The sequence below is a fragment of the Sinohyriopsis cumingii genome, chromosome 2 (genome assembly GCF_028554795.1).
Source record: "Sinohyriopsis cumingii isolate HCF-2022 chromosome 2, ASM2855479v2, whole genome shotgun sequence".
Classification (NCBI taxonomy): domain Eukaryota; kingdom Metazoa; phylum Mollusca; class Bivalvia; order Unionida; family Unionidae; genus Sinohyriopsis; species Sinohyriopsis cumingii.
In genome coordinates this window covers 32,424,315-32,450,907 of record NC_142962.1, presented here as the reverse complement: position 1 = coordinate 32,450,907, position 26,593 = coordinate 32,424,315, and the positions used below count along the sequence as shown (strand labels likewise).

The 26,593-nt window shown below is 33.1% G+C and overlaps 1 protein-coding gene across 6 annotated transcripts in view; it reads right to left on the bottom strand.

Annotated features, from left to right (window-relative positions):
* LOC149804578 (serine/threonine-protein phosphatase 4 regulatory subunit 4-like) overlaps nt 1-26,593 on the bottom strand; it is a 256,122-nt gene that overhangs the window by 77,025 nt on the left and 152,504 nt on the right. For all 6 annotated transcript variants that reach the window (XM_089941767.1, XM_089941759.1, XM_089941784.1 and 3 more), the window contains 9 exons: nt 24,790-24,863; nt 23,463-23,569; nt 11,756-11,863; nt 9,185-9,306; nt 5,946-6,071; nt 5,101-5,237; nt 3,270-3,347; nt 2,504-2,623; nt 928-1,005 (listed from right to left, as the gene is read on the bottom strand). In XM_089941767.1, coding sequence (XP_089797893.1) covers nt 928-1,005; nt 2,504-2,623; nt 3,270-3,347; nt 5,101-5,237; nt 5,946-6,071; nt 9,185-9,306; nt 11,756-11,863; nt 23,463-23,569; nt 24,790-24,863 — 950 coding nt within the window. The remainder of the gene's footprint in view (nt 1-927; nt 1,006-2,503; nt 2,624-3,269; nt 3,348-5,100; nt 5,238-5,945; nt 6,072-9,184; nt 9,307-11,755; nt 11,864-23,462; nt 23,570-24,789; nt 24,864-26,593) is intronic.

Below are 26,593 nucleotides of genomic sequence, written 5' to 3'. Positions count from 1 at the left end.
CTGAAAAGAATTTCCAGGATATCAAAATAGCACCATTTCTTCTTTTTTAACTACTGAACATTGAAACCATACCTGATATTCTTCAGTAACATGACTTTCAAATTAGCCACTTGTTGAGCCGTACTGGATGAAAGACCAGCACCAATTTCAAGGAGGACAAACTTGATACTTTTAGAAAACTTTAAGTGAAAACTCCATGTTCATATGACCCATTCTGGAGAACTAGTGACTCAGTTTTCAATTTGTTCATTGTGGCAGCCATATTTGAGGACAGATCATTACCATTTTCATTCAGGATCAACTAGATATCATAATCAGTTTTTTGCTGAAAATCCATGCTGATATGACGTTCCATTTAGGAGCAGCAGCAAAACAATTTTTAAGATTACTACGATGGTGGCCATACTACATGTCAGGTTGGCACCACCATAAGAAGTCTTCTGGTATAAACCCAATCTTGATATGACTTTTCATCTAGAAAGAGTAGTGACAAGATTTCAAATCTAGCCATTGCCTGCTCCATTTTTATATCTAAGAGACATGATTTTTATTTATTTTCAACTAGACACCCTACAAAGTCTTCTGGTGAAAACATGCTTAATATGGCTTTTCAGAGTAGCACAATTTTTGTTTAAGTAAAACTACACTTTTGGACGAATGTCTGTAAAGCTTTATGGGAATGCTAACAGTAGACTAGGAGGAGTAGTACTAATCGAAAGATGGACAATTGATGATGGACAACAGGACAGTAGTACTAATGGAAAGATGGACAATTGATTATGGACAAAGGACAGTAGTACTAATGGAAAGATGGACAATTGATTACGGACAACAGGACATACCTTAAGCTCTTCATGTTACAGACCAAATGAGTGAAACACTATTAAAAGAATGTCAGAAAAGGAGTGGGAATTAAAAAAGTCTTACATCTATTGTCTCATCGTGCAACAAGAGGATGAACTCATTAAGTATGAAGTGGACATAACTGCCAAGTGTTTTTGCAATCTGGAATGCAAAAGAGAAGTACAGGATATGTAAAATGGTCACAAATAATAGAATACACATGGTTAATTACAATGACAAACAGTTTAAAACTGAAATCGTTTAACATCTATGAAAGTTTCAAGTCAGATGTAACTAAATTCTTATTCATAAATATATACTCATAACAGTGATTCATACTAATTTGAACAACAGAAATGCTAGAGATAATGTTGTGATTTCTGTGACCAGTGATGTGTTTTTTCAAACCAAAACCAAACCAAAAAACTAAACCAAAATATTCTTCCTACAAAAAGGCAAGTTAATGAATATATATTCTGAAGTAATATACTTAACAACACTCAGTCACAACAAAATAACACCCCAAAAAAATAGTACACAAGAACTGCTGCACGAAAAGAACCATAAAAGGATGTGGTTACTTAACAATATTCAATAATATCTTTTCATGAAACATACTAACATCTTACAATCAAATTATACTTCCATCCTATGCGAAATAATTACTTTCAATTCATGCCAATTTTCAATTATACTATAATCTCAGGAATGCATCTATGGTGTAAATCAAGCATTGCCTGCACTTCATGAAACCAACAATGCAGCAAGTTTTTGTAACAGATCAGGCATGTAAAAAAATGCCTTACATAAAATCTACACAAGATTAAACGTGACTTTGAGCATCAGTCAGTCTGACCTCCCAACAGAAATATGGTCAATAATGTAACAAAATTGGTCATTGTCTGAGGACTGACAGCCATATGAAACACTGGCATAATGACTAATACATTGATCATTCACAGTAAAACTGTTCAAGAGAGCCATAAAATTGATATAAGCATGGTTGTCTCATACTGGTCACATGATTAGCAAGGCTACTTTAAAAAGGTTACACAGATCACATTCTGATTTAAATGTTTCCTGTGAAATCACATTATAACTGTATGTTTATTGATCATTTAAGACAAGCTAATGAGAAATCACATTATAAATGGTTAGCAAAAGTGATTAGTAATTACATTATAACTGGTTAGCAAACGTGATTAGTAATTACATTATAATTGGTTAGCAAAAGTGATTAGTAACTACATTATAATTGGTTAGCAAAAGTGATTAGTAATTACATTATAATTGGTTATCAATAACTGGTAATCAAAAGGTTATGAGAAAACACATTAAAACTGGATATCCTAAGTTAAGAAGTATAATTATGTGAAATAAATAAAATAGAACATTCTAAAATTAAATTCACCCAACAAAATGGAATCGATGACAAAACTTATATTACATAGAGCAAACTGGTTATACCTAGACACATTAAGGAGAATGACCACTGTAAATAGTTATAAGTAACTTTGTAGATGACTCAGAAAATACTGTTTCGATTTTCCTGGATTAAGAGTTATTTCCCCCTCATCTCTACTTGATGCAGTAAGTCAAGAAAGTCGGATAAAACCAGAGACACATGGAACATTATATTCCTCCTGAATGTTTGACTTACCTCATGAAAACCTGATGCTAGGGTTTTTCTGACAAGAACATTTGGGTCTTTACTGAGACTAGAAAATACACTTCCCAGGTCAGACTTGAAAGATTTTGAAACAATAAATACTACCATAGCCTGAAAGACAAAGATTAAAAGAAAAATTAATTGAGTTTAAAACAACAATTACTTTCTACAAACATGTAAAAACCTAATTTTGTAGAGTATACTCTGCAGATAGAAAGAGCAGACAATAGTGTGGATTATTTTAAAGTTATGTGCTTATGAAAATATCCTACAATAAAAATTTACCATATGGACTTGATTAAAATTGTAGTCTAAATTTAAAGTGCACTGACCTTGATCTGCTGTTAAGCAATGTGTCATTAGATCTGGCTCTGTAGTTTGTTTGGAGTAATGAGAAACACAAACAGCACAGATCCTGATCTGCCAGCACATTATCCAAAGGCAGATTGTAGTCTATGTTGTTTGCACTCTGACTAGACTTATAAGTGAGTATATATGGTAAAAGATAAATGAACTAAAATGTATATTTTTGACTAAGGAAAGTAAATACTGAAGGTTCATCCAGATATATACAGAAAATATTTAATGGATAGATAAAAAGTAAATCTCGTTACCAAATACAATAAATTCCATGCTGTGATAGTAGTAGCATTCAATAATAACAGATCTCCACAATAAACAAAAAGATCCATCTTGTACACCAAAATACTTCAAAATTATATGTGAAAAAAGTTATTCCATTCTGCATGCAACTTACAGGAAAATTAAATGCACAGTTTTTTCTAGCTTCTATAAAGCGATGCTCCTTCTCCAGCATATCCGGTTGAACAGGAAGCTGGAAAAAAGGTGAACTATGTTTTAGACACAACAAATATCCAGAACATCTATCACTATTACCTTGGAAAATCAGACCTGTTAAAATTTAGAGAAAAAAAACATGAACCACCCTTTTTGGTTTGTTCTAGCAATTAAATCGCAAAAACCTCATCTGCTTTCCGAGACAAAAAGTATGACAAAAGTGGTTTCACTATGGATAGAGGGCCAAATCCATTAATTAGCAGTTACTACTGGAGCAGAAGTGCACACTTATAGGGAGGTAACTTTAGGGTAGGGCTTGGGACATGACATGACCAGGTATTATACTAAAAAAATATTTTACCAAAAAAATTGATTACTTCTTTAAATAAATTACCCAACCACAATACATCAGAACTGGTACAAGGTGGAAGAAGTCACATCCCCTTACCCTAAAGCTGAACATGGCTTTGGTTTTCTACCTCATGCAAAGCAACTTTGAGTCCAATGTGAGACCTGAGGAGCTGCTATTGCATAATGTGTTTGTTCTATGGATTCCTCCCAACAAATTACTTAGACCCAGATCTGCCAGTGCATTATGCAATTGCAGAACAGGGGTCTGTGCAGTTTGTAGTTAGACTTGACTAAAAGTGAGTATATTTTATAAAAATATATACTTAAAATGTACCCTACAGTGAAGGCATCAAAAAGTATGCATATCATTATATGGACCTTGAAAGAGTTTATTTAATCCAAAAAATGAAAACAGAATACAGAACATATGCAAACAAAAGGAAAACTGAAAGCAAATAAAATGCAAAGTGATAAATGCAGTTTGATATACAAGGAGATCTTAATTATGAGGATCTTTGGTCAAGGCACACTGTCTTGAACTAAACTGAATGTCAAGAAACCATTATCTTATCAGACTGACATTATCTACCTTTGACCTTTACACCACAGAATCATTAGGTTTCTATATTATCTTAAATTAATGCCATCCACAATTTATTTGTGTGAACTCACTCTAGAATAAAAGTTATTCTGCAAAACCCCCTTTTCTTTCAGCCACAATGACCTTGACCTTTGACCTTCTGACCCCAACCTCTTCCTAACTCCATGAACTTTATCTTTTTTTTTGTGTGTGTGTGTGGGGGGGAGAGGTCAAGGTACTAAATTTATCATGACATGTAAGTCCCTTGAAGATAAGGCCACTTTATTGTCTGCGAACAATTCCAGGAATTCAAGAAAAAAACATTTTATCTTTTTAACTTAACTTTTAAGTGTTGAAACTATCCCTAATATGTTACAGTGACAAGATTTTCAAATTAGCTACTATAGTAGCCATATTGGATGTAAGACTGGCACAATTTCATTTCGTCATCATTAGAAACCTTTCGTTGAAAACCCAAAGCCAATATGACCATCCATTCAGAAAAATCTATATGTTCAATGTGACAGACAGATCTGAATGTCTGCAGTGCAACATTTTCATTTAGAGCCAACCTGATATCTTAAAATGTCTATTGGTCAAAAAATGCAAGTGTGAATGAAATGTGAACAGAACCAAATAAAATGCAAAATTAATGCAAATTAAAAGAAAATGAAGTGCAAATTAAATGCAGGTTTGGAAAAATGACTAATTTTGGGTCTGTATTTTGAACTGATTTTGCCCTACAAATATTCTTTTCAAAGGCCAAACTGAATTATCACTTTGGCTAAGGCATGACAGACTATGTTATAAAGCATGTAAAAAATATATCATAACGGATACAAAAGCCATAAAATATCACCTCGCTTCCTTCTTTTGTGGGAGATTCCTTCTCCATATCTTTCATTGCATTGACTTTACTCTTCTCTGAAAGCCCAACTTTACACAACTTCTTAAAGAAGTCTATAAACCACTGCTTCTGATCATCTGTTAAAAAATCTGAGGAGAGAAAGAAATTTTGATAAAATATCCAGGAATATTAATATGACATTTTGGTATGTAATAAGTTTTCAAGGTATATACTGTAAGGATTGGATATAGATACCATACTTAGCCATAAATTGTTTTTTATTTTATAGTTCACATCTGGGAAATGCGTTGAGAATATGCAAATAGAAAATCCTAAATGTTTTTAAATATAATTCACATGCTTCTAACATGTACAAGTATGCAGCATTTCCAAAAAGTGTCAATGGAAGTCCATGGGATTAGATTAAAATAGGAACTAACTTTAGGCCACAAATAAAAAGCATCAAATTATTATTGTTATATACTGCTTTTTGAGAAAACATTTTTTGTGAATATTGTCCATGTATTTCTTGTACACAACAGAAATTCTGATTAGCTAAGAAGTAACATTGAAGGAAACAAATTAAGAAGCAGAATTAGGGGCAAAGAGAATTAATTTAATGGACTCATGACCCTATCGACAATGACTCTAGGTATACCAATTTTATGATGGTCAGAATAGTCTGCACATTTTGGTACATGCAACCAATTGGAGTATGTATATGAACACTAACACACACCGAGGCCAGGACACGGTTACACAGTCTTCACGACAAATCATTTTTCATCCATCTTTAATTAACCACAACAAAATTTCAGTGATTAAACTTTATATGTTTATGTATATATACAACTTACTTGAAAACCCATGACATAACTGTCCCAACTGCATTGCAACCACTGGTAACATGACATTGTTGTCTGCTTGAAGTGACTCTTGACATATCTTACACACCAGTGGTATCAGTGTATTTTTGCACACATCTGAAAATGAAAGTCAGATTTCAAACTTAATTTGGTCCCATTTAATATAAAATATGCAACTTTCAAGTCTGTACACTGCTTCCTTAATTCAAATGTCTCTTATTATAAGCTGTCTATACCCATGTTATATTAGAAGCTGTGTTACAATGAAGTACTTCACAGTGAGGGACCACTGTATATTATATATAGTGATATCCCTGTACAATGCTTACTTAATTCAATTGTCTCTCATTATCAGCTGTTTATGTAAGCTATTAAGTGTAATATGAGTTAGGCAAGGTTACCTTAGACTGTGGTACATTATATTAAAAAATATAATTCAGTGAATATAATGGGCTCTATGTCTATACCCATGTTATATCAGGAAACAAAACTTGTTCTCTGTGCATCATTTCACTGACGGGTTCCAGTCCAACATACCTATCTGACCTTACCCATGTGTACACATCAGCAAGATACTTATGCTCATCTTCTGACAATCGTATTCTCATTATTCCCACTATGAAAATGAAGTCATATGGACAACGTTCTTTTGCATACCAGGGCCCAGCAACGTGGAATGAACTGCCCACTTAACTTAGACACAAAAACACAGTGATCTCATTCAAGAGCACTCTTAAAACTCACCTTTTTGACTGCAAGAACAGACTTAAAGACCTAATAATGTTTAATTACCTTAAATATTTTCAGCATGTTTTCTGTTTTCTAATTTTATGGTGTTTGTTTTCTTTGTAATCATATCTTTATATAGGTGTTGTCCAATGTGTAAAGTGCTTAGAGCTTGTAAAGATTAGGTACTATACAAAATCCTCATTATTATTATTATTATCATTATTATTATCATTATTATTATCATTATTATAATCATTATTATAATCATTATTATTATTATTATCATTATTATTATCATTATTATTATCATTATTATAATCATTATTATCATTATTATTATCATTATTATAATCATTATTATAATCATTATTATTATCATTATTATTATCATTATTATTATCATTATTATTATTATTATCATTATTATAATCATTATTATTATCATTATTATTATCATTATTATTATCATTATTATTATTATAATCATTATTATTATCATTATTATTATCATTATTATAATCATTATTATTATCATTATTATAGTCATTATTATTAATATTATTATTATCATTATTATTATTATTATAATCATTATTATTATCATTATTATTATCATTATCATTATTATAATCATTATTATTATCATTATTATTATCATTATTATTATCATTATTATTATCATTATTATTATTATTATTATTATATCACTAGCAGCAAGTGTATTTACTGAGTTTCCTATAAATTTTACATGTAACTCATTTAAATATACAGAAAAAAAGTCAACTGTATTCTACAAACACTGGTATACAGAATCTTTTTTTCAAATGGTTTGTTTCATAATTTGGACAAAATGGCAATACAAATTATACTTTTAGGTCTAAACAATAAGACTAAAATTTCGAAAAATAATTCCCCTGTAAGTGGTTGGTACCCTAACGTCTACTTTCTGTTTAAACCAGCTATGAACTACATTAATAATGCAATCTTTCTCAAGCATGCGTAAAGAGTAAGGGTTCTGAGCTGAAAAATACTGCAGCATATGGTACATTTCTATGTATTTAGCAAGGTGTGATAGTAAAATTCACCACATAGCCAAGCTGTTTATGGAAATGGTGTGAAAGGTTACTATTTATGATAATATTTAACTATAATGATGACATAGTTTCTAGTGCAAACTGTGTGTGTTTTGGAATTTTAACGTAGCTTTAACAATTTTCCAGTCATACTGCTAATGTCTACAGTGCGGCAGGTTATAGTGATGTCTAGCACTGGGGCATCATGCTGCAGACATGTACCTTGATGTCCCACCCAGTCACATTATCCTGACACCAGGCCAACCAGTCATAGCACTAACCTCTTAATGCTGAGCGCCTAGTGAGGCAGCTGTTAGTACCATTTCTGAAGTCTTTGGTATGACTTGACTGTGGTTTGAACCTGTGATGTCCTGCATCTGAGGGGTGGATGCTCTAACCACTAGGCCTCTGGAGTGGTTCTAGTACAAACTACCAAATTAAAAGATTTATAACCATACATTTTTTGTTAACTTTCGATATCAAAGGGGAACTGGGAAAGATAAAGCTTTAATATAACTCTCGCATGTTGCCATAATGTGATGTTACACTGGTTTTAATGCCTTCTACAGAAATAAAGATACTGATATGGAGCTAATAACTGGATAATCATTCTACTTAACCAGTCTGATTGCCTGGGTGCTTGGAATGAATATAGAATATGTTAAAGGCATGTACATAAATGACCCTAAGAACAATTGCACCTCTACTGACTGAAGACTTCTCGAACCTTCATGGATTTTAATACTAAACATGTTAAAATAAACAGTAATTATTGATATCTTCATATATTGTGCATTGTTATACTCTCCTTAGGGGGCCTCAAGGGAGAATAGTCCTTGACTAATGAGTCACTGACATTCAACTGTTGGCTGAACATTCCTTGTTTTCCCCGACTTTAATAAATATTTGCAAAACTATAGGGCTTTTCCTGGTTGGGAACAAACTTATTCCTTCTCCCTACCTTTCCCAGCAGCATGAAAACCCTGTATGTAACATGTACGAATTCACAACATTTATAACTTCAATGTCTATCAACCAATTTTCATTTTAAAAAAATTTTAAATCAAAAATCACTTTCTAACAAAGTGGTTAAATACTTAAAAGAAAATCTTTGGTTTTACAGAAATTGCAATATTAGTTAGCAGCATGGTTATCTCTGATTTGTGAATTTGTCTCCAAACATCTGGTTATTACAGTTCTTAAATTAACAGAAACTGCAAAATATGGTAGACACTATAATAAAACAAGACCAAACAAACTTGAAGAGCCTCAGTTCCATATTTGTTTTAGTGTTTTTAGTCTTGCAAAACTGCATACAAGAAAATGCTTGACAAAATGAATAATCAAGTCTTTTGAGTGACGTAAGGTATGAAAGCAATTGAGTTGCTAAGGTTTAATCATACCTTACAAGAAATAACAAGTACTTACCCTCATCTACTAAAGTGAGTATATTTACAACTGTTTCTATTCCTGCAATACGGACATAACTTTCTTCATCGTTAGTCAATTCAACAAGTTCTGGAAGTATTGCACTTTTTGTTGCATCAAGGCTACAATAAAAAAAAATGATAATATGAACATTTTTCTGCTGAGACTAATTTAAAAATATAAAAATTATCTTCATGGCTTTATTATTATTGTAAATCTATATTTCCATACGGTATGAAAACTAAGAGTATATACAGAAACATGATATATGAAAAAAAGACAGTACTTGGCTGAAATTATAATGTCTACATGACTGAGAATTAATGTGTAGAAAACAACACTAATTTATGGTAAGTCATCCATTCTTTTTTAATCTAATTTTAACAAACATGTATCATGGATATCTCTGATAATATGCCCAGCCATAATTATTTTTACAAATATATTTTGGCTGGCCTCCTGGTCCTATCATGGCAGATTAATTGTAAGAATATCTATAAAAAAAATCCACAATTGAAGCATGGGAATATCATAAAGCATGGGTCTATGATTGGAAAATTATGATAAATTCTATACTCATATACTTGTAACAACCATAGCCATAAAACCATAAATGTGTCCATATGTCACAGAGGTCCAGACAATATGAAGCAATTAAAATGCAAAGTTTCAAGTCAAACAGGGGCCACAACTCCAAACAATTTTGCTAGGAAACAATAAAAATCAAACTTATTTAACCTAGGTGTTCTAATATGAAGCCTTATAAATATAGCAAAATGTCAAATAACCATTGTTCAAAGTTACTAAATAGAAATCAACAGGCAAAGTTCTGTCAAAACAGGAGACTGGAAGAAGGTGAAATTAAAACCTGACCTTGTTTGTCTTACATAAAGTCTCCTGAATCACTTAAAAATTCTTGAGCTGAAACAAAATTGTAGGGCCGAGTTGTAAGTCAAACCAGGGTCATTGTCCCATTAAATTTTGCCACAAAATGGTAAAAACTGAACCAGACTTTTGACTTCTTAATGTAAAACCCAATACAAATTAATATTTAAGTCCATGAAATCATTCAAAAGTTCCTGAGTGGAAATGAAACTGACAGCAAAGAAAATGAAACAGGGACCATAACTCCATTAAACTTTGCTGGAGCAGGATTAAATCAAACCTGACCTAGTCTTCAAAACTGTAAAGCTCTATACCAATGTTATCTTAATTAAGTCCTTAAAACATTACTAAGTGGAAACAAAATCTGTGATGGGATGGGAGAGCAAATGATGCCAGAAGATGGATGGACATTATATGACCCCTTTCACTGTTGACTAACTATATGGCCAAAATCATTAGACCCCAGAATCTACAGGTTTCTTTACTACCATAAGTGCAATCCATCCACACATTTGGTCAAAAATCTTACTTAAAAAAAGTTATTGTGTAAACCCATATTTTTTAAAGCATCAATTATCATAACCTTTGACAATTTCACCCACAAATCAAAAGGCCTCTTCCACAGTCCTCCACAAACTTTGGTCTTCTTATGTGGTCTTGAACTAAAATAAGCACGCAAAAAATGCCTTTCTTCAGTTACAGCAATCTTGACCTTTGACATTTTGACCCAAAATCAACTGGTTTCCTTTTTACCAAACATGTAAGTCATGCACAAACTCTGATGAAAGTACACACATGGTCAATTGAAATTGTTTTGCCCTTACAATAAGAAAGATACCTATTTATTTTAATGTCAAAATACCAAAGGTCAAGGTTATTCTGACTGAATGAAGAATGGATTATTCTTTCAGTCACAGTGACCATGACCATTTGACATCAAAATCAATAGGTTTCTTCCTTATCACAGGTGCAAACCATCCAAAAAGTTTGTCAATGTATGTGACGAAAATGATGTTATTCTGCAGAAAACAGGTTTCTTTTTTGGTTAGTGACCCTGACCTTTGATCCCAAAATAAATAAGCTTCTTTCTAATCTCATGTGAAAGCCAAGCACAATATTTGGTTATGTATGTGGTGAAGAACTCATTTCAGTCTCCAGAAACAAAATTTTTTCTGTCAGTGACCTTGACCCTTGGCCCCAATATTGATAGGCTTCTTCCTTAACCCAAGTGCAATACATATACAAAGTCTGGTAAATGTAGATGGTATGAAATTTGAGTTATTGTAGGAAAAGAAATGGTAACAAATGGATGGATGGACATTACAATATAATACTCATGGTAAGTGTATAATAAGAAAGCTTATTTTTGTCATACCCTTGTTTTGTATTTTTTAATACAGTTCAAAATTCAATAAGTCTTGTACAGTATTAATGCAAAAGAAATCAGGAAATTAAAAGCCTTACAATTACAATTAATGATGTTTTATTTTGATCAATACCAAGATTTATAAATCTCATAAAAACTCCAACTGTATACTGCCAGTTACTGTGGTGAATTTCTCTTGATGTACTAAATGCTCCGGTACCTATAGACAGTCTCTAAAATTGCACTTATCATTTTTTTTTTTAAAAGTGCAGATATGCAGAAATGAGGTATAAGAAAAGCTGTGGCACTTCTGCCCTTACCCAAGCCCCCTCGCAACAGGATCAAGCTGGCGACACATACATTCCCGCACCTCATAATCCACATCTTGACATAGTGATTGGACCACAGGCAAAATCTCCTTCTTAATTCTAGAATGAAAACAGAGGCACTTCAGCTACTATGATATCGTGTGGAAACACATGGTTTACAAAATTTAAACTATTTATATCATGAAGACAGAAATGTAAACTGCTGTAAAACGAGCAATATTTATTGAACTGTTTCCTGAAACTAGAGGTACAAAACTGTAAAAGCCATGTTTATATCTGCTTGATGAGTACTGTACTAGTGACACACACACACACACAGAGACACACACACACAGAGGCCAGTATATGTAGTGAAGAAAGAACCATCAACCCATGGGAAGTTACTGGCAAGCTTTCTTACACACCTTTATTGGCTGAGTCAAGATTGACACCCATGTAGACAGAGGTGAGATGTCAGTGATTTGTAAAGTTGATCACCTTAGAGCAATTGACCACCTAGGGCACCTTAAAACTGTGAAACATGCAAAATTTGGTTGAAAGAGTAACATGACTGCATTTGAGTAATCAACTTGTTCCTATGCTTTTTAAAGGAAAGCTAACTTATTTTAATTCATAATCGATGTTCTTCAACCAACAATGGGTAGGTTACCTCATCCTAGGATTTCAATTTTTTGAACATATGGCATAAAACATCTGAACTAACCAAGACCTGGCTGTTTCCTGTCTGTAAGTTCCTTTACTGTCCACCCTATGCAGGCTTGGGATGTAGAATAGTCTGGGTACTCCCTCCTGAAGGTCATAAGAGTTTAATAATGGAGGCAGGAACCATGGTAGCTCAGTGGTCAGTAGGTATAAGGGTACAGGTTCAAATCCTGGGTTCGCTACTTTGGTGCACCCTTGGTCAAAGCAATATTTGGTCAACTGCTTAGTACTAAATAAACCAGTTGTGTTGCTGTGCCATAGAACACCAAACCAATCCTTTACCGTATAAACCCATTCCTCCCAAAACATGTTGAGTTAACAAGGAAAATGTGCTACATTTTTTTCATAGGAAGCTACATAAACCTAATAGATTTTTAAAGTATTTATCAGTAACTCTCTGGTCTTATGTTCGCTGTTTTCCTATCTTCAAAACAATGTTGCATGAAAAATACATAAATGTCAACCTTTTCCTTGCAACAGAACATATCATTCTGTAAATCACTTTATTTAAAGACAGGAATTTTTCAAGTTTTGCAGCTTTTCCTTTTCTGATTAATTGGGCAAAAATAAAAGTATTGGCTGAGATGCATTATCAAATTTTAAAGATGTGCTGAGTAAGGTATTAAGACATACACTGGATTTTAAATACAATTGTTTTTTGTGTTTGATATTTTACAGAAGAGAAAAGATATATCCATGAAAAACTACCAAAGATAATAAATATATCAATTCAGTTTCAAAATTTATCATTACAAAATGAATTGCAAGGACACTGATAAATCATATGCCAAACATTCAATGTCACTTAAAAATTACTTTCAATATCAAGTTTCCTATTTCAATTAAAGTTGTTTTTTTAATAATGAAGCATTGTAGCACAATAGTTCAGTTGATCTTGATTAAAAATTTGCCAAAGTGTAATGTGATTTTAATAGTCTAATGTCCCATTTCGTTCAGAAAATTGCTAAACTATATGCTATAATTAATAAGTCTGTAATGTAAAAGTGAAGGTTATATGGGTCTGAAAAAAACTCAGATTTATTTTATTTACAAAGAGACGATGTGATATAGGATTCTATCATGCTGGAGTTTGTTCCTGCTACAAATGCAGCATGGATGTGATCATTATTAATTAATATTTTTTGTGGTCACAATAGTAATCAATTATTGTTAGGTAAAATTATGTTTGACTGTTATCAGTAACTGCCAGTAGCTTTTCAAATTATGTATCATTTTTTTCTCTCCCTACTGATTGTTTGACACCTTCAGAGATGCCAATAATATTCAAATTACAGGTGATTTACTGTAAAAATATGCCAATCCAACTGAAATACAGACACCTTTTCCTTACTGTTTCTATTTTTTCCTGGGTAAATTAGTTCATGCTAAAAAAAAAAAACCTGACCCATGCACCTCTACTTGGGTAAAATTTAATCAAACCTTTGAGTAGTAGTATGACTTTAGTGTTTTCTTTGAGTAGTAGTATGACTTAAGTGTTTTTTTGAGTAGTAAGATTTAAGTGTTTTCTTTGAGTAGTAGCCAGACTTAAGTGTTTTCTTTGAGTAGTAGTATGACTTAAGTGTTTTCTTTGAGTAGTAGTAAGATTTAAGTGTTTTCTTTGAGTAGTAGTCTGACTTAAGTGTTTTCTTTGAGTAGTAGCATGACTCAAGTGTTTTCTTTTAGTAGTAAGACTTAAGTTTTTCTCTGAGTAGTAGCTTGACTTAAGTGTTTTCTTTGAGTAGCAGTATGACTTAAATGTTTTCTTTGAGTAGTGGTATGACTCAAGTGTTTTCTTTGAGTAGTAGCATGACTTAAGTGTTTTCTTTGAGTAGTAGTAAGGCTTACGTGTTTTCTTTGAGTAATAGTACGACTTAAGTGTTTTCTTTGAGTAGTAGGATGACTTAAGTGTTTTCTTTGAGTAGTAGTAAGACTTTTGTTTTCTTTGTGTAGTAGTAAGACAAGTGTTTTCTTTAAGTAGAAATAAGACTTAAGTGTTTTCTTTAAGTAGTAGTATGACTTAGGTGTTTTCTTTGAGTGGTAGTATGACTGAAGTGTTTTCTTTGAGTAGTGGTATGACTTAACTGTTTTCTTTGAGTAGTAGCATGACTGAAGTGTTTTCTTTGAGTGGTAGTATGACTTAACTGTTTTCTTTGAGTAGTGGTATGACTTAACTGTTTTCTTTGAGTGGTAGTATGACTTAGGTGTTTTCTTTGAGTGGTAGTATGACTTAACTGTTTTCTTTAGACAAAGGCGGTAATGCTGTAAATGGCTTAGTTCAGTTTACTGCCTGTAATCATTTACAAAATCAGCAACCATGTAAACAAACGTGCATGTGGTACATCTGGCATTAGCTGATGCACATGTACAGGCTGTAAGTCCAGTTGCATTATCATGTTTGTTTTACTATGTACTGATACGTAGCAGCATGAAGCAATATTACTACGTCCTATGGATGTTTTACCTAAACTGTCATATACATATTTAATGGAAGTCCTGTTTTACAAGCTGAATCCAGACAAAATATCAGGTAAATGAAGTGCAAAAATGAAACAATAACAAGCTGAGTGAGGAGTGGCTAACACATAGATCAACAAGTTTTTCACATAAATTTTTCTATTTATCTGACTCGGATCAGTAATGATTAAAAATGGCAAAACAGCTTCTTGCTTTAGGCATGCATGCTGGCATTAGCTTGCAAACAAATAGCTGACAGATGTAACTCGAACTTGTAGATCAGAGACATAGCTGAGTTTTTAAATGGTTTGATGATACGATTATTGCAAACCATTACATTTTTCTACATTTTGGTAAACACTGCAGCCTTATTCCAGACTAAAGCATTATTATGTTGTTCATATTTAATGGGTCAACTATTCTGCAGTGATCCCAAAGGTCAAGGTCACATCTCAAAGCCAATGAATGACCGTTACAATATCTTTATACAAATATTTATTCTATGACTTTTCATTGATATATATGGTTTTTCTTTTCAAACTTATCATTTGATGTGTGTTCAAGATTTAGACCTATTGGATCATTGGAATGGTGATTAAAGGTCAAAGTCAGTATTTTCCCTTTAATGGTCCATTGGATAAACAATTAATAAGTGCAGAATATTACCAATAATTTTATGAAAAATGAAATCACATTCCACATGCTGATGAAAAAGTGAAAATAGTCTAAAATGAACGGAGATGACTTTAAGGCGAGAATGAAACTTCAAAATAAAGATTTTGAGACTTGGCAAATATTAGGCCGAATTAATGAGTATAAGTTGAATTTATTAAAATTGATTATGCACTCACAAAGCCTAATATCTTGTAATATTGAATTTAATTAACTCATATTCTTCGTGCATGGATTGAAATGATACCTTGCAATTTCTCTGACAACCATGAAGACAAAATTAGTAGGGAGGTTGACAGAAAGGGTTCTATTGTTCATATAATGATGCTGCAGTTATTCTTTGAACTATTTAAAACTGTTGAAAATTATCAGCTGTGTCAAGTTAAAATCTTCATCATCCAAGCTTTAATGATATGTTAATTAAATTTTTCGATTGATAAGCTCCACTACTCCAAGATTCAACCTTCTATATTGGTCGGGGAGTTGCAATAGCTCACTGTGTGGAGCATCTGACATGTAATCCAGAGAATCATGGTTCAGTACCCACTGAGACCAGCTACGGTCTGCTGAATCAATGTGACCTTGGAAAAGGCACTTAGTTCCCATTTCATCTGCATACTATTGACAACAATGTGAATACAGTGCCATTAAAACCAACCAACCAGCCTTCAATATTACAGAAAATGAAAAACTTCAAAAGGTCAGATCATTTTTGTTGTTGACAGATTAAGAATTGGACTCTAAGCAATAAGAACAGGTCACTGAAAAGACGGACAAAAGTTCTTGCTGGCCTATCTGAATTTCTATAAAAAATCTTGGAGCGTGAACCAAATTTGTTTCACGTTTCTTGGAATTTATTTGTAAGAATAAAAACTGAACACAATTAGCTGCTGCAGACTATAATTATAAGAGCAAAATCAGACTATACTTAGAAGGGCAAAATCAGACTATACTTATAAGGGCAAAATCAGACTATACTTATAAGGGCAAAATCAGACTATACTTACAAGGGCAAAATCAGACTATACTTATAAGGGCAAAATCAGACTATACTTATAAGGGCAAAATCAGACTATACTTATAAGGGCAAAATCAGACTATACTTACAAGGGCAAAATCAGACTATAATTATAAGAGCAAAATCAGACTATACTTACAAGGGCAAAATCAGACTATAATTATAAGAGCAAAATCAGACTGTACTTATAAGGGCAAAATCAGACTATACTTATAAGGGCAAAATCAGACTATACTTATAAAGGCAAAATCAGACTATACTTATAAGGGCAAAATCAGACTATACTTGCAAGGGCAAAATCAGACTATAATTATAAGGGCAAAATCAGACTATACTTATAAGGGCAAAATCAGACTATACTTATAAGGGCAAAATCAGACTATACTTATAAGGGCAAAATCAGACTATACTTACAAGGGCAAAATCAGACTATAATTATAAGAGCAAAATCAGACTGTACTTATAAGGGCAAAATCAGACTATACTTATAAGGGTAAGATCAGACTATACTTACAAGGGCAAAATCAGACTATACTTATAAGGGCAAAATCAGACTATACTTACAAGGGCAAAATCAGACTATAATTATAAGGGCAAAATCAGACTATACTTACAAGGGCAAAATCAGACTATAATTATAAGAGCAAAATCAGACTATACTTATAAGGGCAAAATCAGACTATACTTACAAGGGCAAAATCAGACTATACTTACAAGGGCAAAATCAGACTATAATTAGAAGGGCAAAATCAGACTATACTTACAAGTGCAAAATCAGACTATAATTATAAGAGCAAAATCAAACTATACTTATAAGGGCAAAATCAGACTATATTTATAAGGGCAAAATCAGGCTGTACTTATAAGGGCAAAATCAGACTATACTTACAAGTGCAAAATCAGACTATAATTATAAGAGCAAAATCAAACTATACTTATAAGGGCAAAATCAGACTATATTTATAAGGGCAAAATCAGACTGTACTTATAAGGGCAAAATCAGACTATACTTATACGGGCAAAATCAGACTATACTTATAAGGGCAAAATCAATGTAAAGAATCTTAAATTATAATAACAAGCCAAGTTAATACCATATGATAATGACAAGACGAGGGGACCAATGTAATATAATTTTTTTTAAAGTGGGACTGAGCTTATTCTATATGGCCTTGTCATATTAGATTCCAATAGATAATTTTACCTAATCTGAATTTAATTTGTGTTCTTTTTGCATTTCATCTACATAATCTCATAATGTTTTTCATTTCTGGTCTCAGAAATACATTCAGATTTCACATCTATCACTTTCAATGATTGTTTCCTTTCATTTTTGATTGTTTAGAATGCAATGGAAATTACATAAGCTGAGTTGTGCATTTCAGATATTACTGGAATAAAGGGGAGAACTATTGTCAATGCTTCTTGTCTTTATTAAAACTGCTTTAATAAATAGCAAATGCATAAAATGCAACAGACAGAACTGAATTCACAAGAAACTAAAATAAAACTACAACTGCAATGCATGCAAAAAATATAGTGACATGTATTTGTCAGCAAATTTAATTTCATTCAAATAAAGACTACATAATACAATCAAAATATGATGTCATTACATCACTGGCAGCTGTTTATGTCTGACTTGTAAACAAAAATGACTGACAGTGTAATGAAGCAGGAGGTTTTTAATAGTGGACATTTAGCAGCATCATGAAAATTGATTCACATATTTATAACATGTTTGCATTTCATTCCACTTTTATTTATCATGAATTGTTCTGCATATTTCTTTTGTGCACTACATATTTTTCAAACTGCATTCATCTTCATTTTGTCTGCATTCATTCTGCATTTCATCGGCCTGTACCTTTTACATAAAATATATTCATCATACAAACAGAGAGCATAACACTTTTTATTTAGAGCAAAATTCTTTCAAGTTCCTGTGCCAATGTCAGGTAAGTATTGTCTGATCCTTCATTGAACTTGGTATTAAATTATGTACCTGCACATGTAGGCAGGAATTAATTTCACTTGAGAATTAAAACAGTTTTCATGACTGACCTAGATGATGTCACAGTGCTACCCAGTGAATGGCAAAGTAACTTTTGAATCATTTATTGAATTAAAGGTGTTTTTCATGCTGCAGTGTCAATAGAAATGGGTGGGTGGGTGGGAGATGGCCTGCTGAAACAATGACAAAACATTATGAATGTTTGCAAACATTTGTGTTTAGTTCTGGGTCAGCGGTGATGGATGACCTATTTTGGGAGACACTCATTTGCTAAAGGTCTATTAAAGTGGAATAGGTGAGTTTACTTATAGCCACGGGCATATCATTGTAGAAATGTTATATGTAAAATCATATTATTGAAAAATTGAAGAAGGATGAAATCAGACGGAATAAATGCAAGTCCTTTGTTTTGGACTATCTTGGGGAATATGGCTGTCACATCTTCAATTAAGAAAGTTAGTGTGGATGTTTGGGGAAATATTCCAAACACCTGAAAATCAGTGAAAACATTAAACTCCTGTAGGTGAATATATTGGATCAAGCTCTATTCAAGCTCTCTTCAGATAACTGATGATTGCCGAGATGCCAACAACAAATTAATTTGTAGGTATTCAATGGTGACCAGACCCATACAGCCTGAAAAAGTTCCATGAACAGTATGACATGGGAAGGAGAAGCAGAACGACTGCAACAGTTCCTTTAATTGTGATTGAATTATAGTTTCTTGAGCATGTGCTTACTGAAAAACATATCGTACTTATTTTGGAGACAACCAACAAAGTTTTGTAGTACTGATATTAAGATAAAATGCTCAACACTACAATGAACCTGAGAGGAAGCAGGTACCAGTCTAATCTAGTGCATACCATTAATGCTATCTAATGAGACTTACATCAGATACCAGTCTAATCTAGTGCATACCATCAATGCTATCTTATGAGGCTTACATCAGATACCAGTCTAATCTAGTGCATACCATCAATGCTATCGTATGAGACTTACATCAGGTACCAGTCTAATCTAGTGCATACCATCAATGCTATCTTATGAGACTTACATCAGATACCAGTCTAATCTACTGCATACTGTCACTGCTATCTTACAAGGATTAAATCAGGTAGCAGTCTAATCTAGCACACAAAATCAATGCTATCTTACGAGACTTACATCACTTAGTAACTTCTCCAATTTTTTTTGTTTCATGTACTATCCTACATTTTATATAAACATATATATCACATATCTGGCTAAAAAGGTATGGTACTCAGCTCCACTTAACTTTAAATTATGCATATGGATTCCGACAGATATAGACATTTATAGGTTTTTATGACTTCCTCTTCTTATAAAGAATAGAAAAACCTGCAGCAAGAAAATATTAACATTGCTGAAGTTGTTTTATCAGTCCTCCCCCACCCCCCGGACATAATCCAATCTTTCTAGGTACTTAAATCCAGAAAGATACTTTAGAAGACATAAGAAGTTCATATATTTCTGACATTAATCAAACTTCTTCTCCAAACTGTTCTAGGATTATATTTGGTAGAAAGCAAACAAAAACAGATCATCTACTCCCTTCAGGATCCAAAGTAATTTGTCAGGAAAACTATTTGACTATTGTGTTGTTGCAAGATGTTGCCAATCCAAATATTCTATATTTTATGAGATTGGAGCCAGTTAAAAGATGGAGAAATATTCCATGAATGTCTTTTCCTCCTTTCCTTATGCTGTGATGGAATCTCAATAATGTGCGTGCTAGACATTCTTGTGTACTTAACACTACTCCTGTAGACTGGCAGGTATGTGCTGCACTGAGAGGTACAAAAGTACTTCACATAACCATGTGAACAAAGTCTCATGAATTTTTTGTTGTTGTTTGGAATGATAAGAGGTCAAAACCATGATCTGTAGCCATATTTTGACTTGACTTGTGCCCTATCATCCCAATGTATGCTGCATGAATCATGATATATTTGCCCTATGTATGCTGCATGAATCGGGATACAGTTGCCCTATGTATGCTGTATGCTGCATGAATCAGGATATAGTTGCCCTATGTATGCTGTATGCTGCATGAATCAGGACCCAGCTGCCCTATGTATGCTGCATGAATCAGGATCCAGTTGCCCTATGCCTGCTGCATGAATCCAGATATAGTTACCCTATGCCTGCTGCATGAATCAGGATAGAGTTACCATATGTACGCTGCATGAATCAGGATATAGTTGCCCTATGCATGCTGCATAAATCAAGCTGACCTATGTATGCTACATGAATCAGGATATAGTTGCCCTATGTATGCTATATGAATCAGGATACAGCTGACCTATGTATACTACATGAATCAGGATATTGTTGAATACAATGTGAACGTAGAAAAAGGACAGTCAGGTTATTTAAACGGTTGACAAAGAGTACCACAAATATGGCCAGTGCATGGAATGTATATTATTATTTCATATTACCAAATGAAATAAATAAAAAGTTGTTACAAAATGAATTAGAAATATTGATTTTGTATTAAAGGTAATGTATCATTAGTTCAGCAGTATAACTCTTTTTATTTAATCAATGTTGATAGTACTAGTGACCTTGAAAATTTAGCCCTTCAGTGTCAAAATCAACAGGAATCTTTAATTACTGTGAATACTCATGAAGGTACTGGAGTACAACAGAAGTTACTGTGTTGAAACTATATGTCCACCAGCATTGTTATTTGCTTTTTCTTAAATTCCTGAGGTTGCTTGTTTGAAAAAATACATTTTTTAAAACAGTCTGATATTGTGTATACCAGCATAAATGCTAATGAAATTGAGTTATATCATTTTGAATTTAGCTTAACATTTGTCCTTGGAATGTGACCTTGACCACAATAAGCAAAAAAAATGGCAACACTGTTGCTTTGTTTTCTTTTAAAAAAATTCCTTATAGTTTTAGCCTTAAAATGCTACATGTTGCAAAACCTCTTCACTAGATTTCCGCCACAGGCAAATGATATGATAAGTGGCCCTGGACTCAATGTATATGAAGAAAGATGTGTAAATACCAACATAAGGCTTTTACATCCTAAATACCTCGATGCAGACTGCCTGCATGTCCCTGAGAACAATACAGAATATAATGCATAAATATAACAGGAAACTTAACGTATGCCTGCATGAATACAGTGTGATGCAACCTCAGAAATTTGAGAAAAAGCAAGTAACATTGCTGGCAGACATACATAATTATACAACAGAGAATAATGCTGCATTTATTTGATAAAAAATTAAGTAGACAGAGTAGCTTTCTTTCTATATATTGATAATACAATATCCTTAGCATATCCTCCATATATTATATACAGTAAACTTGTTACTCATCTACCTATATTACAATGAATTCATTTTCTCATAACGTGTTTAATAAAACAATGCAAATTTTAATACAATACTTGAAGTATAGTCTACATCCATTATAAAACCCTATGTTTAACTGCCAACCTAGCTAACTGCCAAGAAATGGACCAAAATGGATTTCAAGATTTTTTAATTAATATGAACTGCTATCAGCCTGCCTAAAAGTTTGAGAGAAAAAAAGATACCAACTGCGTTACCAACAATTAAAATTGGTTCACACTATAGTTTTAACATATATTAATTATAAAAAAGATAAATTAATTTCTCTGATTAAGACTACCATGTATAATTCAGGATTTCAGGTATTGTATTTTTTCTTTTGCAAAATGTGACTGTCTTTTTGATAAAATGATGTGGGATTTGAGTGTTGTCTTGTAAATGAACAATCATCCATGATCAAAATAAATTAGGACTTATAGATGATATTGTTTTTTATTTTATTTTATGAAATTGTCCTTGTACCATATTTCTTATTCTTTACATTTAAAAACCATCTATATTCAAAGCAATTTCATAAATCCAGAATTCCTTATACTGCCAAGTTTGTCATTAGTTTGTCATTGTGACAATTACGTCCATGGATAAATCTAGCATTTAACTTGAGAAACTACAGTTGACGAAATCTTGTCAATTCTTAAATGCCAACTTTATACTTAGTAATTTACATAGTTTGCAGTCAAGTTTGACTTTTCAACAAACAAAATTTAAACAACACAGGCATGTGCTATTGCTAACTGCTCACACTCAAACAGTTCCTACACATATGATACTTACAAGAAGGGCTCATACTCAAACTGTTACTACATGTGTGATACTTACAAGAAGGGCTCATACTCAAACTGTTACTACATGTGTGATACTTACAAGAAGGGCTCATACTCAAACTGTTACAACATGTGTGATACTTACAAGAAGGGCTCATACTCAAACAGTTCCTACATGTGTGATACTTACAAGAAAGGCATATACTCAACAGTTCCTACATGCTTGATACTTACAAGAAGGGCTCATACTCAAACAGTTTCTGCATGCGTGATACTTAAAAGAAGGGCTCAAACTCAAACAGTTTCTGCATGTGTGATACAAGAAGGGCTCAAACTCAAACTGTCCTTGCTGGGGTGATACTTACATGAAAGGCTCACAGTCCAACTGTTTCTGCAGGTGTTAAACTTACAAGAAGGGCTCATACTCAAACAGTCTCTGCAGGTGTAATACCTACATAAGGGCTCATACTCAGACAGTTGCTGCAGATGTGATACTTGCAATCAAGGCATATACTCAAACAGCCTCTGCAGGTATAATACTTACATTAAGGGCTCATACTCAAACAGTTTCTGCATGCATGAAACTTACAAGGGCTCATAATTAAACAGTTTCTACATGCTTGATACTTATAAGAAGGGCTCACACTCAAACAGTTTCTGCATGTGTGATACTTACAAGAAGGGTTCAAACTTAGTTGAGATTTTGCCAAGAATCTTACAGCAGGACAACCTTGATGAGACTGGTTGTGTCAGCTGTCCTTTATCTATGGCTATTGTCAATATCTGAAACAAGCATATTAATATATTAAAAGAATGTACAAATCTGCTTTATTATCTCTCTTTCCTTTCTATCTTTCTACTGGTTATTAATACTGGACTGGAAAGAAGATAAAATAACCACTGATTGGTAATGCTTATTGTAAACCTTTCTGTGATGTACTTTGCAAGCTACTTAGTCTAAACAATGACATGGCATACTGTGCAAGCTACTTAGTTTAAACAATGACACGACATACTGTGCAAGCTACTTAGTCTAAACAATGACATGGCATACTGTGCAAGCTACTTAGTCTAAACAATGACATGGCATACTGTGCAAGCTGCTTAGTCTAAACAATGACATGGCATATGGTGCAAGCTAGTTAGTTTAAACAATGACATGGCATACTGTGCAAGCTACTTAGTTTAAAAAATGACATGGCATACTGTGCAAGCTACTTAGTCTCAACACTGACTTGACATACTGTGCAAGCTATTTAGTTTAAAATAATGACTTGACATACTGTGCAAGCTACTTAGTTTAAATACTGACTTGACATAATGTGCAAGCTACTGATATTTTGTATGTTTTGGTCTAATTCTTGGTACTGCCAGTGCAAGGGATACTGATTAATGATTCATAGTGTTTTTCTCCATCTTAAAGACAACTAATTACTACTGCTTGTTATAAGAATCACTCAATAACTGAGAACTGCAAAGCATGTACATGTACTATTGTCTATAAAGTAAAACCTGTCTTGAAAGACCACTGCTAATTGAGAGACCATTTGTCCTTAGAGACCAGATTCATAGATTTGTTGATGTGCACTGACCTGTCATGAGAGGCTATAAGTATTGAGAGACCATTATATTTTGGCAGAAGGGGCAGTTATTCAAAGCTGGTTGTTCTGCATTAATGTTGATATGCATCAAATCTTTTGGTTATGTAAAGAAATTTTGTTTTTGAAGATAGAGAAATTTGCAGATGTGCCTCTGATGAGGGATATGATATCTTCTTCATAAGTGGAACATTTTATCCTGAGCTGCTCAAATTTAAAATCCATAAAAATAAATCCACAGTACCAGTAATTAAGCAATAATATTCTACAGTATAAGCTTCTGGCAGAAATGAAATAAAATGAATTATGCATTCAGTGTGGTATAAAATGGAATTATTACCTTAAAACTTTCAGAGCTTTTTTGCCATGTTTGATATGAGAAAAATGCTGATGCAGCATATTTACCTCCTTCTTGATGACATCCTTTGGTAACAAGTCTATCACATCCAGAAGTGTCTCTAACCAGGCATTGGCCACATCTGAAAAAGATGTACCCGGTACTGTACAATTTTGTTGTCATAATCACAAAGAATGATACATATGCAATCTTGACTGCTGGTCTGTTGCCCAATTCATCATCAGAAATCTTCAAAACAAATGCAAATGTAGATTATTATAGCAACCATCAAGATGTATATGTGTATGCACGCTGTCCCAAATGGATTCAAAATATCTACTCTGCACCAACATTTCAGCGGGCCAGTGTTTTATCTACAAGACATATCAGTTAGCCCCCATTTTATCTATCAGACGTCTCAGATAACTTATGCTTTTTTGACTGCAGACATTTAAGTGATCCTATGTTTTATCTATGTGACATTTCAATTGGCTGTGTTTTGGGATCTACGAGACATTTCAGTTAGCTTATATTTTACCTGTGATACATTTCAGCTAGCCTATGTTTTAGCAATGAGATATTTCACCTAACCTGTTTTTTTAATCTGTGAGACATTGTAGGGAGCCTATGTTTTATTGTTGAGACAATTCAGATAGCCTGTTTCTTTTTATCTATGAAACATTTCAGTGAGCCAATGTTTTTTCTATAAAACATTTCAGCAAGCCTATGTTTTACCTATGAGACATTTCAGCGAGCCTATGTTTTACCTATGAGACATTTCAGCTAGCCTACGTTTTTTTCTATAAAACATTTCAGCTAGCCTGTTTTACCTATGAGACATTTCAGCTAGCCTATGATTTACCTATGAGACATTTCAGCTAGCCTATGTCATATCAATGAGACACTTCATTTAGCATATATGTCTAATCAATGAGACATTTCATCAAGCCAATGTTATATCTTGGACACACCTCAGTTACCCTATTATGTGCTGAATTTTCTGAATACTTTAAAAACATTTTTTAAAAATCACAAGTCTGTGCAAAGAACTCAAATGCCACACTATAGTGCCTGAAAACAGAAATAACTGTGAAAGACAAATGGATGGCTAGACAGATGAATAAATAATGGTAACTCTATATGCACTTTTATGGTGGGTAATATAAATCAAGGACTCTCTAATTCCATCTGTCCATTGCTATATGCATGTGTAACATAATTCAAGTCATACACTGTGAAAAAAAGAGACTTCAAACTTCGGAACTGATCTGCTGACATGTAGAAAAGTTGCACATTGTGATACACTCCTTATGGTGGGGTTAGGATGGCAAGAGGAAGGGGTAAGATTGAAAGAAAATGAGTGTACATGCAGATTTAGTTACAAGAAATACTTATGAAATCTGAAATAAACATGCCCTTCTAAAAATGTAAAAGTTGAAATTATCAAGACGAGAGTGTTAATCTTTAAAGAGTAAACAGCTTTTCTCTGTCTTTAATTCTGAATACATGCATTAACTATTTACTCCAGTTGCTCCATTAACTTAGTTAACTTGGCAAATATTCCAGACAGAAGAGAGTAATTGGAATTTTTTGTTCAGGATAACTGAAAAACAAGATCATCACAGTATATCAGAATAGACATAAGTGAGAAACCACCTGAGGTGTAAACATTTTACTGCCATACAAAATGAACGCTTTAACTTTTGTGATCCTTCAATAACGGAAAATTTCTTAAGCCTGAGGTTTGGTAACTAAAAATGACCTCTCAATCCAGCTATTTTTACCCAACACCAAGTCATGTGGATTTTGTCTTACTCAAATCATAACAGTAATACTAAACCATCTAGATACATAGATTGAAATGACAAATGA